The sequence below is a fragment of the Mus pahari genome, chromosome 22, assembly GCF_900095145.1.
Source record: "Mus pahari chromosome 22, PAHARI_EIJ_v1.1, whole genome shotgun sequence".
In the NCBI taxonomy this organism is placed as follows: Eukaryota; Metazoa; Chordata; class Mammalia; order Rodentia; family Muridae; genus Mus; species Mus pahari.
The window spans coordinates 49,791,269-49,809,046 of NC_034611.1; the positions used below are offsets into that span (position 1 = coordinate 49,791,269).

The following is a 17,778-nucleotide window of genomic DNA, read 5'->3' on the forward strand; positions in this document are numbered from 1 at the left end:
TGCTGGCGTACCCTGGGCGGGGCCTAGAATGTCACTTCCGGCTTATGAGTCCGCGTGTGAACCAGCGAGCTCGTGGCTACCGTGAAGTCTCCCGGGATGGGTGGCCAGGATGGAGACACGGAGACAGAGGCGCTACAGAGTGCAAGGTGGCTGTACTGTGGAGAGCCCGACGACCGGCAGAAAGCTGTGCTGGGTAATGACCCGGAGCGGAGTTCTGCGTAGTCCTTTCCCCTTCTGTCTGGGTACCACCGTAGCCCCTGCCTGGAGCTGGGACAGGGCCTCTGCCACCATCACCCTTTTCCGCCACTCATCTGTCGTCACCACTTCGGACACGTCCCAGGATGGTGCTCAGGACCTGACGTCTCCACAGCTCTCTCGTTTGCCCCTTTCCCCCTCTACGGAGCAGAATTTCCTCTCTTGTCAGTTAATGGCATTTCCTCAGTCCTTCTCTTCTGTCCCAACCCCTGCCCAGAGGTCACTTCCTCTCCATCTCCCTCTTTAGAACTGGATCAGGACTTTCTTCACTCCCCCCCCCCCATCACCCCGCGAAAGCTCCCTTCCCTTCGCTACCGGCGCCCAACCCCAACCACAGTGCAGGTCTTCCCCCTCACACCCTGCTAGTCCTCGCCTCTCATTCTTGGGCTACACTCTTACAGTCCAGTTCTCCAATGGGAAGCTGCAGAATCCGGGCGACATGCACTTCACCTTGTACAACAGCACCGACTTGGTAAACCCCAGGCAGAAGAGTCACCGGATCGTGGTAAGTGCTTGCTGGTGTAGATGGTCTGGGCAGAAGGTTCTTGGTGTGGGCAGACATGGGAGACCTGGCCTGAGGGGAGAAAAGGAAGAGTAGCAAACGAGACTCTGGCTCCACTGAGGAGCAAGATTTTGGGTGAACTTATGGCTTTTCACTTATATGGCTTTTATCTTTCTAGACAGGGTTTTTTCGTGTAGCCTCGGCTACCCTGGAACTTACTATATAGACCTGGCTGGCTTTGAACTCAGAGAGTCACCTGTCTCTGGCTCCGTAGTGCTGGGATTAAGGGTGTGCTGCACCACCCACCCCTGGCTTCATAAGTTGTCCCCCTACATGACCTTATTGAACATTCACCATGTCCTCATGTAGCAGGCTAAGGAAGCACCTTAATGAGTCTTGCAATTCTTAGGGAGGTCACTGTTCAGAGCTCAGCTTCAACCCTATTTTATGTGTATGGGTATTTTTCATTTTTGTCTATGTACAATGTGTAGCTAGTGGAAGCCAGAAGTGGGCATTGGATCCCCTAGAACTGGGGTTACAGATGCTTATGACAGCACCTTGTGGGTCCTGGGAATCAAATGTGACCCCAGAGCAATGCTTTTTTTTGTTTGTTTGTTTGCTTGTTTTTTTCAAAGGTTTCTTTGTACAGCTCTGGCTGGCCTTGAACTCAGAGATCTATCTGTCTCTGCCTCCTGAGTGCAGGGATCTGGGATTAAAGGCCTGTGCCACTACCACCCAGCTCCACAGGATGCTTAGACGCCATCTCTGGTCACTCCCGGAAGATGCCAGGGTTAAGAACGGCTGCTTTCCAGAGACTCAAATTCATCAAGTAGTACAGGCATACAGTGGAGCTAGCTTGGAGTGTTTAGGGCCTAGGGAGGGAGCTCTGTAGGAAACAGAGTCTCTGCTTGCCTAAATGCCTTCCTGAGAAGGGTGAATGGGAATGAGGGATGGCTTGATAGCCGATGTTTTGGTGTCCCTAGAGAACGAGGGAGAAGAAAAGCTTGGCTGTGGTGGGCAGTCAGCCTGCCACTTCCAGTGGCCCTGGTGCATAGGATGAGCTAACGTCAGAAAGGTCGTGAGGCAGCTATGTACAGGATCACTGTACCTGTACATGCTAGGGGACCAAGTTAGTTGTGCTGCTTATTCAAGAACTGTTATTTTCATCTGTAATCCCATTGTCTTCTGCCCACTGCCCTCCCCCATGTCCTCCTCTTGCTGATCCCTTGCCTCCCTCCCAAATAAGTCGCTCTTTCATGACATACATACTGGGCTAGAAAGGTGGCTCAACTGTAAAAAGCACTTCCAGAGGACCCGGGTTCAATTCCCTGCACCCACATGGAGGCAACAACTGTCTATAACGCCAGTTCCTGACCTAACACTGGCTCCTGATTCCCATGGGTTCTCCTGGTTCTTCATAGATAAGGCAAGCATGTGTGCATAAAGGCAAAGCACCCTCAACACATAAATATTACATCTTACTACATACACACATACATAGCAGCCTCTCTTGTTTTCCCTTCTTTTGCAACTCCTTTCTTTCTTTCTTTGGTTTTTTAAGACAGGGTTTCTCTGTATAGCCCTGGCTGTCCTGGAACTCACTTTGTAGACCAGGCTGGCCTCGAACTCAGAAATCCGCCTGCCTCTGCTGGAATTAAAGGCGTGTGTCACCATGCCCAGCTTTGCAACCCTTTCTTATGGTTCCTTTCTACTCTCATGCCTTGAATGTGTGCACATTCACACACACATACACACATACACGCACACACACACACAATCTAAATCTAGATTCTGGATAGGAGAGGAAAACCTATTTTCTTTATCTGTTTTTGTCACTGATGTGCATCTAAGCTGGTTCCATTTCCTGGCTGTTGTGAATTGTGCAGCAGTAAACGTGATTGTAGAAGTACTTGTACAGTTTGCTGACTGAAGAGTCCTCTGGGTGTGTGCCTAAGAGTGGTCCAGCTACCTCGTATGGCAGTTCCACTTGTAGGTTTTGAGAACCCTCACACTGACTTCCACTGTGGCAGCAATAGCTTCCACTCCCACCAGCAGTGAATAACGGTTCTTTCCCCACATCTTTGCCAGCATTTATTGTTACTTGTTTTCTCGGTGATAGCCATTCTGACTGGGGCGTGATGGAATCACAAAGCATTGTCTGTTTGCTTGTTTGTTTTGCCGCTGTTTCTCTGTGTAATAGCCCTGACTCTCCTGGGCTTGCTTTTTACACCAGGCTGGTCTTGAACTCACAGAGATCCACCTGTCTCTGCCTCCTGAGTGCTGGGATTAATCACTGCATGAGAATGTGTGTGTGTGCATGTGTGTAAGTCAGAACAACTTACGAGATTGCTTCTGCCCTTTTCCCATGTGGCTCTGGGGATCTATCTCAGGTCATCCTCTGGACTTTACCCACAAAGTCAACTCAACAGGCATCAAAGCACTTTTTTTTTTCCAAATATTTATTTATTTTATGAATGTGAGTACACTATAGCTGTCTTCAGAACAGGGCATGGCATCCTATTACAGATGGTTGTGAGCCACCATGTGGTTGCTGGGATTTGAACTCAGGACCTCTGGAAAAGCAGTCAGTGCTCTTAACCACTGAGCCATCCCTCCAGCCCCAAAGCACTTTTAATTTGCATTTCTCTGGTGGTTATGGGTGAATACATACACTTCAGCTATTATTGGTGGCTTGTGTTATTTCCATTGAGAAATGCCCATTCTGATCATCAGCCCACTTGTTGTCTAGATTACTTGAGAGTTTTTAGATGTTTAATTTTTACAGTTCTTTGTATATCTTCATATCTATCCCTTGGTTCGATTAACACTATTGATAGTTGGCAGAGATTTATCCCACTCTGTGGGCTGTCTCTTTACTTTGGGTAGTGTTTGGTTTGCTGTGCAGAAGCTTTTTAATTTCATGCAGTCTCATGTGCTGCTCCCCCCAACAACTTTACCCACTACTGCCTTGAAGCTTCCTTATGGTATTTAGGGTTCCCTTTCCTAAGTTTTCTTGCCTTTCCCCCAGAGACACCCTAGATATGATGTAGATGTGATGGAGCCGGGTCACTTGGGCTGGTGCCTTTGATGTTAAGGCTTCTGCATATGTGCAGTGCCCTTCAGTGCTGATTGTGTGCGGTGCCCTCCCTGTTTTTCAGGCAGCTGAAACAGACAGGCTCTCCTATGTTGGAAACAATTTTGGGACCGGCGCCCTCAAATGCAACACTCTTTGCAGGTAATGGACAGCCAGTGACAGAGGTAAAAGGAGGTTGTGGTGGTGACCATGTCATCGCTATCTTCAGTGTCTGTTTGCGGGATAAAGGGATGAGAAGGTTTACCAGGACCCTGTGCTACAAGTTCCTTACACCGGGTGTGGGAACCCTGGAGAGGAAAAGATGTCTTGCCTCTGTTAAGTTCCTAAAGACCTCATTTATTTATGACATTATTTGTGACTGTCCTATCCTAAAAGATAGCCATGTCTGCTAACTTAGAGTGTGTGATCAATAGATCAAAGCTTGCCTCAAATTGGCCTTGGGAACAAGAGACTTTGGGATCTTCAAGGCTCTGGGTCACAGCAGTGTCACTGGTGAAGTGAATGGCCTTGAGAGCTTTGCTCTTCACTCATGTCTGCTGTCTTCCATGTAACAGCATGTCCAGCCTGAAGAGTCCATCACAGGGCTGACACAGTGTGGATGGGGTCTCAGGACACAACAGTGAACCACAAGAAAGCCTTTCAGAGTCCCGCTGGGCCTCTGCCCGGAGCAGACTAACACACATGCGCTAACTTGTAACCCTGCTCACCAGCACTTAGAAAGATGCCCTGCTTCACATCCATCTCCCCAGGAGGAACTAGGGTTTGCTAGGGTCTGTCTCCGTAATGTTTATGCATGCCAAAATTCTAACTTAATTCTGGATCCTTAACACCTTAGAAGGGTTCCAGTTAGCAGCAGTGGCTCTGAATGTGATTGGGTGTAAGAACTAGCTGGTGGCCTTTTCAGTCCACAGCCATCTTCTGTCCCCTCTCCATGCAGGGATCACTGTTTACATGTGAGCAATTGGATGCCTGCCTTCCTCTGACAGGAAGAAGTCAGGACCTTGTGCACAGGAAAAGGGAATTGTGTAACTAGTACCTTTTAAATAACCTGTCGCGGTGTTATTCCTTTTTTGGCACAGACACTTTGTGGGGATTCTGAATAAGACCTCTGGCCAGATGGAAGTCTATGATGCCGAACTGTTCAACATGCAGCCACTGTTTGCTGGTAGGTTCTGGGCATGGCAGTTCAGTTAAAGGCTGCACAGTTTGAATTTGTTGGATGAATTCATTTTTGTTTTCTAAAATGCATTTGTAGTTCTTTTCGAAACATGTTGCCCCCTACACCTTTTTAAGACAAGGTCTCATGAAGTCCAGTGGGTCTTGCTGGCTCCGAGTAGGCTGGCAATCTAGGGTTCTCTTGTCTCTGCTTCCCATCTTGTAAGGAGTGCTCGGAGCCCACACGTGTGCCACCGTGCCCAGCTTCCCGTGGGTCTGGGGATTCACACACAAGTCTTTGTGTTTGGACAGCAAGCTCGCTATACACACAACCATTCTGTAGACTTCGTAAATTCCAGTGGAAATTTAAATTTTGTATTAAATGTCTTCATTATTTTATGTATATGCATGCCACAGTGCATGTGTGGAGGTTACAGGCCAAGTCAAGCCTGTGATTTTTCTCATTCCAACATGTGGATTCAGGAGTGGAAACTCAGGTCATCAGACTTGGTGGCCCACACCTTTACCTGCTGGCCCTCTGCCAACCCACCAATGTGAAATTGTTTAAAGTCTTTCACTCTCTCTCTTTTTTTTTATGTTTATTTATTTATTTTATGTGTGTGGGTCTGTTGTCTGCATGTGTGTCTGTGCACCACACATATGCAGTGCTTGTGGGGCAGAGCAGGGCATTGGAGCCCCTGGAACTGAAGCTATCCTGGTTGTTAGGCAGCGTGTGGTTGCTAGGCAGCATGTGGTTGCTAGGCAGCATGTGGATGCTGGGAACTGAGCTTGGGTCCTCTTGTAAGAGCACTAAGTGCTCTTATCCTAGCGGCTCACTCTTCAGGCTTTGAAGTTGTTTAATCTTTTGATGAGACAGATTTGTGTGTAAATAGCTTATAAGTACTGACTTGTTCTGTCTAGCACACACACAACTTTAATTTTGGGTCCTTGTGCACTTGTCACCGAGCACCTTTCATAAGTACCACATAATTACTTCATCCTTACTGTTACTCCTTTTTTTTTCCTAAACCACTGTCAGAACATGGCAGGGACAGGTGACCTGCTGCTGAGCCGACTCCGGCAAGGCCATTGCATTGCAGTCCTGCTGGATGGTACTGTCCTCTGCCCTCTACTTGAGTCCTTTGTAGAAGGTTGGAAAGTGGCCTGGGAAAATGTGCTTTACGTTCATGCCTGCCTTTAGGTCTTTGACCGACAAAGCAAATATGGCACGAGCCACGGGCTTGGTTTCTGATCCCCTCTGGCCTGTCCGGAAAAGTGACAGGGCCAGTCACTATGTTCGCAGGCCTCACATCTCCCTGGTGATGAATTACGAGGCTGGAACAGAGGACACCTGCTCTCCAGTTCTCCTGCTCATGTACTGAGGTGGACATTGAGTATTCACAGTGTAGTACATTCCTATCAGGGGAATCTTGGAATAAGGGAATCTGCTTTTCTTTGATTAATGTTAAATTAACACTAAGCACTTTTAAGATTTTTAGGCCTTGCAGAGCTGAGCACAGTGGCTGATGCCTGCAGTGCCCCTGCTTGTGGGGTTTGAGACCAGGGCATCAGTGGAACTCACACGGTTTTTAAGACCAGCATGGGCAGCATAGTAAGACCCCATTTAAAAAACAGCAGACTCCACATTCGTGAGCCTCACTGTGCTCTCTCCCTGTTCTGTGTTTTTATAGAAGATGCTATTGAGCGTGAGCCGCCTCAGGAGACTCAGAACAAGACTTTCAGGGACAAGGTGAGTGACAGTTTAGGAGGCTCCTGCCGGTCCTGGTTTCCCATCTGTGTAACAGTCCCCTTGAGCTTGGCCCTCACCGGCTGCTCCAGCTGGATTGGTCGATGGGTCTCTGCATGGCTGCTACCTGCAGAAGTCTTCCGGTCTCCCAGGGAGCAGACCAGCTGCTGCCTTAGCCCGGTGAATGGAGCTGATGTTAGCATTTGCACTCTGGTCTCTGGGCTGATAGGTAGAAAACTTTTTTTTTTTTAAAGATTTATTATGATATGTAAGTACATTGTAGCTGTCTTCAGACACACCAGAAGATCTCATTACAGATGGTTGTGAGCCACCATGTGGTTGCTGGGATTTGAACTCAGGACCTTCAGAAGAGTAGTCAGTGCTCTTAACCACTGTGCCATCTCTCCAGCTCCGGGTAGAAAACTTTTATTAAAGTTGTGGTTCACAATGTAGAAAGTGGTTGTGCCTGGAAACTCCCATAAACTCAAAGTTGATTCTTTGAGTTTGTCACTCTAGAGGTTTCTTAGAGGAGCCTCTCACCGCAGGGTGGTAGATTGAATTTGCAGTGCTTTTTGTGGACCACTGATAGAGAACACACTACAGTATGACTTGGAGAGAGCTAGTGATGTATTAACAATATCTGCTACCGGCACAGGATGGGAGATCCGTAGCCAACCCTGAGTCTAGTAAAGTCTTCATTCTGTAGTGATAGGAGGCTATTGGTTTGTAACTGGGAGTCTGTACAGCAAACCTCAGGGCTGCTGTGGCACAGTTGAGATGGACAAGCATGACAGAGGACTCAGTCTGATTGGCAGGTGACGTCATCCTGGCTCAGGCAGCCCAGAGCTTGCTTACACAGCCATGCTGCCCAGCCAATCCTTTAGTAATTTGGTTTGTTTCCTACACAGTTGGATTCTTGCATTGAAGCCTTTGGAAGCACTAAGCAGAAGCGGTCCCTGAACTCCAGGAGAATGAACAAAGTTGGCAGCGAATCTCTGAATATCAGTGTGGCTAAAGCTGCAGAGAATATCATTGATACAAAGGGTGTGGATGGTAAGCAACTGGAACTTGGGGTGGAGACTGGGCTTGCAAAGACTTGAGAGCGGCCACAGTTGCAAATGGTGGGCCTTAAGGCTGGATTCCTTCCTGCCACTTGCCAAGGCCTCCTCAGGAGTGACTCTGGGAGCAGGAGAGACATGTGACACCATCCTGTCCTCAGTCAAGGAGAGGAGACAGGCATGGGAAGGGCAGTGAGCAGGCCCTGCTTTTGGTCAGGGTTCTCTGGTGTTGTGCAGTAATTACTTCCTAGCACACATCTCTTTGACGCTGTTCTGAGTTAATTGAGGGCAACCACGTTGTACTCACCTTCTGCATCAGCCCGATGGGGAGTTCAGATCTCGGCAGGTGTTCTGATTCGAGGTTCGGAACGTGTGGTCCCCACTGCACAGTGGAGTGCTGGGGAGCCTGAAGCAGGCAGGGTGACGCTGACATTCCTTTTCCCTCCTTGAAAGCTCTGGTCAGCGATGCTCTGCAGGATGACGTACAAGATGACTCCCTCTACCTTCCTCCCTGCTACGCGGATGCAGCCAAGCCGGAAGACGTGTATAGATTTGAAGACAGCATCCTTGCTGATGAGCGGGTGTCTGATTTGCAGGCTATGTTTGTACACATTGGCAGAGCCAGGCTGTGTAAGGGTGGCCATCGTCCTGTGACGTTAATAAATGTGACATCCAAACATTCTCCCATGTCCTAGAGCTGTTAGCAAGAGGTTGGGCAGTTAGGTTTCCTCAGCACTGAGGGGCCCATAGGACAAAGGGACACAGCTTAGCTCTGTGGGGGTCATTCTGCACAAACAGTTAGCTCCCAAAAGTACTGAAGGAAGGGTTGGAACCTAGAACTTCACTGCTCAACGTCTGGTTTATTGGCAAGTGTTGACAGATGCTCTGATAAGGAAGAGAAGGGAGAGTAGTCCGGGGAGGAAGTGACCCCTAAGCTGGGGTCTGAGACTTCAGGTCCCTGAGCTCTGCCCCGCTTCCTCTGTGAGCTTTTGCTCTCCTGCCTGGGAAATGAGGCCCTGTGGGATGACTTAGCTCCATAGCTTTCCATTTTGGTCAGTTGTGTTCTTGACCCGCAACCAGTTCTGTCCCCGGCTGAGTATGATGCTCTTGAGAGCCCATCTGAAGCCTTCAGAAAGGTCACATCGGAAGACATACTGAAGATGATTGAAGAAAACAGGTACTCATGGGCAGATGGGGTTTTGCTGAGTCATAATGGGGAAAAAAGTCAGATATAAAGCAGGACCGTGCTGATACATGCAGAAAGCAGCCCCTTGAAGCGGCACGGGTGGTGTCTGTCAGCCTTGGGATGAAGGAGCAAGCTTTGACGCTAGGCTTTCAGGAGCTGTGTGGATTCAAGGAAGAGGAGTGGTTATGTGTGTAGAGCCTGTAGCTGGGAGATGGTAGGAAGGTGCTGGGACCAAAGCTAGCCCCAGCCCCCACTGTCTGTTGATGCTGATTGTCACTGTCAGTGCCCAGAGGCTGGCATGGGCCTGGCACTACCCAAAGCAAAGCTGTTCTGTGACAGCATGCTGACAAACTCAACTAAAATTAAATATGTACCAAAAAAAAAAAAAAAAAAGAGCCGGGCGTGGTGGTGCATGCCTTTAATCCCAGCACTTGGGAGACAGAGGCAGTGGATTTCTGAGTTCTAAGCCAGCCTGGTCTATATACACTCTAAATATTGTATATTGATTTTAAATAACAGGGAGAGTATCCCTCTTCTCTTTTGCCATTAAAACAACTTTTCCTTTTTTAAAATGATGGTCAGAATATTTCTTAGTTCTGAGCCTTTTTTTTTTTAATTTATTATTTATTTTATGTATGTGAGTACTGTCACTGTCTTCAGACATAATAGAAGAGGGCATCAGATCCCATTACAAATGGTTGTGAGCCACCATGTGGTTGCTGGGAATTGAACTCAGGACCTCTGGAAGACCAGTCAGTGCTCTTAACCGCTGAGCCATCTCTCCAAGCCTTTTTTTCTAATTATTCCTTTCTTTTCTCAGATTTTGTTTGTATGGTATGAGTGCATATGACATGGGTATGGGGGCCAGTAGAAGATGTCATTGGATCTTTTAGATCTGTAGGTACTGCAGTCGCGAATGGCCCGAGTGAGTGCTAGGAAACAAACCAGGGTCCTTTGCAAGAACAGCAGTGATCTGCTGAGCCATCTCTCCAACCCTATGCTTCAATTTTGTGTGTGGGTGTGGGTGTGTGTGTGTGTGTGTGTGTGTGTGTGTTTGTGTGGGTGCATGTGGAGGCCTGAGGTTGATTTTAGGAGTCGTCCCCTATTGCTGTTCTACCGTATTCAGTGTGGTGAAATCTGTCAATCAAACCCTGTGTACCCTGCTAGAGTGGGTCTCCCTAGCCATCTTGCTCCGGGTGTAGTGTACAGACAGTGAGCTGGGGGGGGTGTGTGTGTGGCTCCTCAGAGCCTGTGTTCCTTCCTTCTTTGTTTTAGCCACTGCTCCTTCGTCATAGAAATGCTGAAGTCTCTGCCAGCAGATGAGGAGCACCGGAACCGACAAGCCCGGAGCATCTGGTTCCTAGACGCCCTCATCAGATTCCGAGCTCAGAAAGTGATAAAGGGGAAAAGTAAGGCCCACAGGCATTTTCTTACCCAGCTCTTTCCAGCTGCAGACTCATCTGCTGTTCTCACATCACCTCCATGGATGTCTGTCCTGGCCCTCCGTGCAGCCTACCCTTCCTCCTGCTCCCGCCCGCCACCTGCCTGAGCCACACGGGGCTCTCTTTTCTTTGAATTTCTTTCTTCTATTCTGGAAACGGGGACAGGGTGGATGGGGCTTCACCACTTTTGTTTTCTTAGGAAAAGCACTGTATCCAGGTCAAAGGGAATGAGCTAATTTAAGGGACACTGGGTTAGAAGAAACAGCAGGGACAGCACTCAGAGCTTTGCTTCTCAAGCTTGGGCAGGTTGCTCTTGTTTTGTAGGACAGTCTCGCTGTGTACTCCTGGCTGGACTGGAACTCACACAGAGGCATCTGCCTCTGCCTTTCTGCCTCTCTGCCCCTCTGCCCCTCTGCCCCTCTGCCCCTCTGCCCCTCTGCCCCTCTGCCTCTGCCTCTGCCTCCACAGTGCTGGGATTAAAGGTGTGCCCCATCGCACTTGGTGATTTCTTAGTTTTTTCTTTCCTGTGGTGGTATTAAAACACTTTATTTCAGACTGAGAATTCCGTTTGTAATGTTAGAAATTCCAGTTCCTCCATGCAGTGGTGGCACACACCTTTAATCTGATCACTTGGGAAACAGAGGCAGGCAGATTCCTGAGTTTGAGACCAGCCTGGTCTACAGGGTGAGTTCCAGGATAGCCCACACAGAGAAACCCTGACTTGAAAGAAAAAACAGAGCAAAACAAAACAAAAACCCAGTTCCACCTGTTTCCAGGTGGTCACACACTCACACCCACCCAGAGTTAGAGACCACGCCTGGGGTTTTCGGCACAGGCCGGTCTGTCCACTGTTTCTGTGTGCCACCTACCTGCTCAATTTCCAGGTTTCATATTCCTGCCCCTTGTACCTTTCACCCTTCATGTTCTTATTTATTTGTGGGTAGCTGTTATGGGCACCTACCTAGTGTCTCCACGGTCAGAGTGCAACCGGGGAATCTGTCCTCTCTACTGTGTGACTCCTGGAACTTGGCAGCACACATCTTCCCCCATGGCATCATCTCACTGGTTCAGACTGCGGTCTGCTTTATTTTCCAGTATCGTCTTGTGCTTTTAGTGTTCCTCGGTTCTGTCTCCTCACATGCCCTTCACAACCACCTCTCGGTGTATCTGACCTCAGAGTGGCTGCCTTGAGTCTTGGGCCCCTGTTTCTCTTACCCTGTAGTTCTGGCCATTCCATCACTGCCCACCCCCAACCTCCCTGTGGTAGATGTGCGGCCTGTGTGGCCCAGGACAGTGATGCAGTGCAACTTTGTGTTCTAGGTGCCTTAGGGCCTGGAATCCCGCACATTATCAACACCAAGCTGCTGAAACAGTTCACCTGCTTGACCTACAACAATGGCAGGTCAGGGGCTGCTTGTATGAAGAAGAAAGCAGTCGGGAGGTGGCTGTGAGGGAGGGGGCTCACATGCAGTTTCATGTCCATAGAGATATAGTGCCAAAGAGCTCACCACCGCCAGTTGGCTTCCGGGGACACATATACGCTGTCCCCCTGGGAAGTGTTCATTTTGTCTTTGGCTGTGACCCCTGCAGTGAAGTGTGCCCTGATAGCTGCAGGGCTGCAGACAAGGGCGGCCAATGTGGGGACTCCCAGCCTTGCCTGAAGCTGCTGTGACCCTCTTCCCTGCCATCTGCCAGGGACGCCTTTATTTTGGAGNTCTTCAGCCTCATGGCTTTCGCTATCTCAATCATCCTAAGGAAGAAACAGAACAAGTGGAGAGAGCCCTGTGTGCCACTGGGGGCTGCAGGGCAGAGAGCACATTGCTCCAGGCCATGAAGCGGGGTTCTCTGTGTCCACCCTCACTTCACCCTAGGCCCATGGGGATTCTGCCCTAGTCACAGAATTCCTAGCCCACTGAAGGGCTGTGCTTGGAGGCAGCAGGGCTAGCTCTGAGTTTGGGGTGGAGGATTTCCTGCAGGCCTGCTGAGCAATCAGTAACAGCCACAGGAAAGCGGTGCTCCCACACTGCGTGGGGAAAAATGTGTGAGACTTGGGCACCTTGTTAGGAACAGGCTGTGTGGCGTGCCCCCCGCCCCCGCCCACACCCTCACCCCCAAACTGGGAACACTAATCACAGAGAGAAAAGCTCTGGTGTCCTTACTGTGCATATGGAACTTAACTTCATTTTTCCTTCCCTTCCCCTGACTCTGTAGGTTACAGAACTTAATTTCAAGTTCTATGAAGGCCAAGATCACTGCATATGCGATCATACTTGCCCTGCACATAAATAACTTCCAGATTGACCTGACAGCGTTGCAGAGGGACTTGAAGCTGAGTGAGAAAAGGTGAGCTCTGTAGAGCACGGGGTTCCCTGCCGCAGCCTGGGTAGATCCCTACTCCTGCCCAGAGCATGCCGCCCTGCTGAAGGTGCTGAAGGGACAGGGGTGACTCATGGGAAAATCTTGGGACCAGAAGACAGTTCTCAATGAAGGAAGGAAGGAATGCTTGAGGACAGTTTGAGTGTCTTCTCTTTGAAAGGCATGGGACTGAATTCATTCAGTGTCCCTCACTGTAATTTCCTAAATAACTGAAGAATCAAAGGTCTGGAGAAGTAATGACCTCAAGACCTCACTCCCAAAAAACAGTGCCCGGGCTTTAAGCCTGAGCCTCCTGCAGCTTTCTGTTCTCAATAACCCCGTGGGCCTTGAATGGCTGTGACTAGGGCAGAATTCCCCATGGGCCTAGGGTGAAGTGAGGGTGGACACAGAGAACCCCGCTTCATGGCCTGGAGCAATGTGCTCTCTGCCCTGCAGCCCCCAGTGGCACACAGGGCTCTCTCCACTTGTTCTGTTTCTTCCTTAGGATGATTGAGATAGCGAAAGCCATGAGGCTGAAGATCTCCAAAATAAAGGCGTCCCTGGCAGATGGCAGGGAAGAGGGTCACAGACTGGGCACTCTGTCTGTCCCACTGCCTCCGGCCCAGACCTCAGACCGACAGTCAAAGCGGAAGAAAATGTACTAGATGTTTTCCACAGCCACTTCTGTTCACTTCCATTTTTATTTTTTTGAAAAAGAAAGTAGACTGGACCTTGTGGTACATACATATAACCCAAAGTACTCAGGAGACTGAGGCAGGAGGATTGTGAATTCTGAGCCTCTCTGGGACTCCATCATGCTCCATCACACCCCTGATGCCTTGGTTATCATGCCAGAAGCCAGCATTCCAGGTGTGTGCCTCTTATGCAGAAATTAAAGTGATGGCTCAGGTTTGACTTCATCTCCCTCCTTTCTTGTTGCAGTGGTTAGAAGTGGTAGATGTTTCTCCTTGGGAATCATGTGCAGGGTTGGCAAGGTCTTGGGGAAGTTAAAGCCAAAAGATCTTATCAGGCTGAACTTGGAGCCAAAAGTTTATATACAGGACCTGGAATCCAGGCAGTGTTGGTGTACGCCTTTAATCCCAGCACTCAGGAGGCAGAGGCAGGCGGGTTTCTGAGTTCGAGGNCAGCCTGGTCTACAGAGCAAGTTCCAGGACAGCCAGGGCTACAGAGAAACCCTGTCTGGAAACAACAAAAAGGAGGACCTTGAAGGCCTAGTAGGGAGAGGAGGAGGCTGCAGCTCTGTTGGGCTGGCAGCACGGTCTAACTTAACAGCCTACTCTAATACGGCATAGCCAAGTCAGGAAGTGATAGCCACAGCTTTTCCTCCTTGTTTAGACCACTCAGAGAGGCACATTGGCCAATCGAGTGGGGATTGAGGATGAGTGCATGTGGCAAGCACGAACCGTCAGCTTGGCACCCCACTTGGCTTTGGATTCAGGCCTTGACAGACCCACTGCTGGTAATAAAGTGTCTGGGATCTGGAAGGGGGACTGCAGATAGAGGCTGGAGGTTCTAACAGTGCCAATGATCTGTGGCCATGGTCCTGCAAGGGAGGTGAAGACAGAAGCTGACAAGAAGCCTCTCATAGGTCCAAAATGTGAAAGTGGAGACCAGCACCTACGAGTAGTCCCTTCTCCATTAGCGAGTTGTGGCATGCGCACACACATATCAATCAACAGGCTCAACAACAACAAAAAACTGTCCTTTCAGGGTTGGAGAGAGCTCTGAGGTTAAAGGTCCCACAAACACCAGCACCCACATTTCCAACACTGGGAAGCCGAGGCGGGAAAGCCATCCAGGCTTCCTGGCTGCCAGCCTGCCACTAGGTTCCAGGAGAAGCCTTGCCTCAAAGGAAAATGGCAGGGAGCACTAGAAGACGCCTGATACTCTGGCCTCTCCACACACAGCCCACGCCACCGAGGAAACAGTGCCACACTGGACGATGAGATACATACAGCAGCCCACAGCAACAGGCTGCAGTCAGAGCTGGATGGTGGCAAGTGCCTACAATCCCAGCATTTGGTAGGGAGAGGAAGAAGGAGAGACAAGTTCAAGGCTGGCCTCGGTTAAACATGATCACTTGAAAAAGCAGCAAGAAGCCCACATGATAAGTTAGCAAGAGGCAACTGTCCCTGAATGTCCCTTGTCCAGAAGAAGTTTAAAAGGCAAGTTTACCTTAGCTGAGGGGTGGGCTGCTGAGGGGTAAACCAAACTATTTTCTATGGAAAACAATTTAAGACTAAGAATACTGACAAAAATATTTAGTACTAGGGCCAGGAGATGGCTTAGTGTTCAGTAAAGACCCTTGCCACCAAGCTTGACAACTTGAGTTTAGTCCCTGGAACCGACATGGGAGAAGAGCCAACTTCCCCAAAGGTTGTCCTCTGCCCTCTGTATGCACACACACAAAATGAATGTCAAAAGTCTAAATACTAAAACAGGACTAACCCTCAGGTAGGTACAGCAAAAACTAAGGTACTGAGCGAGTAACCCACGCCCAGGAAGGTGTGTGCTCTTGTATCTCAAGACCCTTTGCTCAGCAGGTGACCCCAATGAAAGAGTGTCACTATTTGTCTTTAGAGAGGCCCCTGGGCAGGGATAGAGGGACAGCCTTTGAATGAGATGGAGACCCTGAGAGGGAGCCCTTCAGCTTTGAATTCTGAGCCATAGCAGGAGCAAGCTGATGAGAATCTTGAGTTCTGCAGTCTCACGGTGGAAGTGGTGGTACCAGTGGGAGGCCTACTGGTCACTGAACCTCCAGCAAATGTGTGGACCAAGTTATGACCCCAGAAGCACCTCCTTTAAAATATAGAACTTTATTTTGGTTACTGAGATTTTTGTAAGTACTTGGTTCACAGAAAAGTCATTTCTTACAAAATAACAAAGGCAGCATTTTTATACAGCGACTCACATTAGGGCCACCAAACAAGTGCAGTGGACAGTGCTACACATGGGAAGGGCCAGTGTTCTTGTCCCCAGAGTGCTTAGGGAGAAATCAGAGCTCCCCCTCCCACCCACCTAGCAGAGCAGCACCTAGGGCTCCACAGAACCAGCATGGGATATGGCCCAGTGTAGGACAGTGACCCCAAAGGCTGGTGAGGGCCCTGCAGTAAAGGCCAAGTGGGAAAGGGCTTGTCCAGGCAGAGCTGGCCCTGCATGCAGACCCAAGCCCTCCTGGCTCTCAAAGCCTGTCATACTCAGTACAGTCTAGTGAAGCCCTTTGGGAGCTAGTCACTAACTCAACTCTGACTCTGGGCTGGGACAAAAGGACACAGACCGGTGGCTCTACCTTCCGAGAGTTCACAGGTAAATGGGCAGGACAGGGTATGGACCCAGTTCCAAAGCAAGGCAGAAAGTGCTCAGTGTCCTGAGGGAGCAGGAGGGCGGGCAAGGCTGAGGGTGGTGAGCAACACAATCACCTGGAGCCAGGGGAGAGTCACGTGGAGACGGCAGTGTCTGAGCTAACCCTCGAGGAGAGGGTGAGATCTGCACGGATGGAGTTGTCCGGGAAGGGCATGCCAGGGAGAAAAACAAGCTCAAGCCAAGGCACAGAGTGGGGGAGCTGGTAGGGCTGGTCAAGGCAGCTGATCATCCACGAGGATATGGGCACATCGAGTGAGGTGAGGTGGGGTGTGGTCGGGGGCGCCTCTGTCCAGACAGGCTGGACTCTGTAGGGGCGGCTGGAATGTGTGGGTTCACAGTCAGAATCCTGTGAGGGGTGCTGAACTTCCCCTTGGGGACAGAGGAACTTTGTTCATTCCCACGGGACCCAGGCCAGCACCTGCCTCACACCTGAAGGCAGCCGCCTGCCCCTCTTATTTATAGCATGTCCCCTTGTCATTCCTAGGGCAGCTATTCAGGAAGAAGTCCTTGTTCCAAGCCCCTTCCTTGCTCACAGGGCCATGTGCTAGTCCGAGAGAACTGTCTTTAATAAAGTCACTGCAGCTCCCAGGGGCAGCTGGGAGGCTGACACAGGCCCACGAGGGACCAAGGGTCAGGTCCTGGAAAGGGGCAGCTGTCTCCACCTAACCACAGTCACTTCCCTTGCTCAGAAGTAAATGCTCTCTTCCCTGAGAAGAGTCTGAGTTTGGTCTGTGTGAAGTGAGGTTCTCTGTAGCTTGGAACAAGTGACCTAAAAACTGCATGTACTGTCTGAGCTTCCGCGGTTCTTCATAACCTCTAGGTACCAGAGTGACTAGAAACACTCCAATTGCTGTCCCTTTTTCCTGGGGAAATGTTCCCAAGGTCCTTCCTGTCAAGGGCTGTGGAGCTAAAGGGTTCTAGAGGAACCTGACTCCCCAGGTGGCCTAGGGTTTCAGGTGTGTAACATGGGGATAGGTCTAGGATCTTCCCAGGCATAACTTCCACCTCAACAGTCAGCCTGTCGCTCTTCTGAGCACCCACCAGGGCTTGGGCCTGAGGCAGGCCTTCTTGCTTACAGGATGGTACAGAAGATGCTGCGGTTGCTGTGGTAGCCACCTTCTACACGGGCTGTGATCCTGGTCGCCATGGCTGTCACCTTGTGCCCACTGTGGGCTGCAGAGGAGCCCCTGAGTGAGTTTTCAAGGTGGGGCCGCGCTGGTGGGTTCACCAGGCGCCAGGTGTCAGACCTGTGGGTGCAAAGGAAAAGCCAGTGACTCTGGAGACAGTGCTTGTGAGTGGCTGCGTCTCACCTTTGGTTCTAGTTCTCTGGATCTCAGGGTTCAAATCTAGGTGTGGGTTTATCTCCTGAATCAGTGACTGCTGATGAGGCTAAGCAACAGTCACATTTCCTCTTAGGCCCTCAACTTCTTCTTCTTCCTGGATTTGGTTATGAATCAGGGGCTTTCCTCCCACCACCACCACAGCGGCTTCTTGTGGGCGTGGCTGGTGTGGAAGCCTCACCGATCACCATCCCGAACTAGAAACTACCTAAGAGCACCTGAGGTGAAGAGCAGCCCGACAAGCTGCTGCATCTGTGGCC

The 17,778-nt window shown here is 50.0% G+C and overlaps 2 protein-coding genes across 4 annotated transcripts in view; one reads left to right on the forward strand and one right to left on the reverse strand.

Annotated features, from left to right (window-relative positions):
- Positions 1-9: 9 nt before the first annotated feature.
- Positions 10-15,639, forward strand: Polr1e (RNA polymerase I subunit E). 2 transcript variants are annotated; one of them, XM_021222078.2, is made up of 14 exons: positions 10-193; positions 657-760; positions 3,916-3,992; positions 4,931-5,016; positions 5,490-5,560; positions 6,046-6,118; positions 6,698-6,756; positions 7,662-7,806; positions 8,265-8,372; positions 8,892-8,988; positions 10,273-10,406; positions 11,760-11,841; positions 12,651-12,782; positions 13,300-15,639. In XM_021222078.2, the coding sequence occupies exons 1-14, from the start codon at positions 97-99 to the stop codon at positions 13,457-13,459; spliced, it is 1,425 nt and encodes a 474-aa protein (XP_021077737.1). In that variant the 5' UTR covers positions 10-96; the 3' UTR covers positions 13,460-15,639. The 2 variants fall into 2 exon arrangements, with proteins under 2 accessions (XP_021077737.1, XP_021077738.1); XM_021222079.2 differs by lacking the exons at positions 5,490-5,560; positions 6,046-6,118.
- Fbxo10 (F-box protein 10) overlaps positions 15,613-17,778 on the reverse strand; it is a 47,984-nt gene continuing 45,818 nt past the window's right edge. Inside the window, exon 11 of one of the 2 annotated variants that reach the window (XM_021222077.1) lies at positions 15,613-17,425. In XM_021222077.1, coding sequence (XP_021077736.1) covers positions 17,251-17,425 — 175 coding nt within the window. In that variant the 3' untranslated portion in view covers positions 15,613-17,250. The remainder of the gene's footprint in view (positions 17,426-17,778) is intronic. The other variant, XM_029533288.1, reaches the window with a different exon arrangement.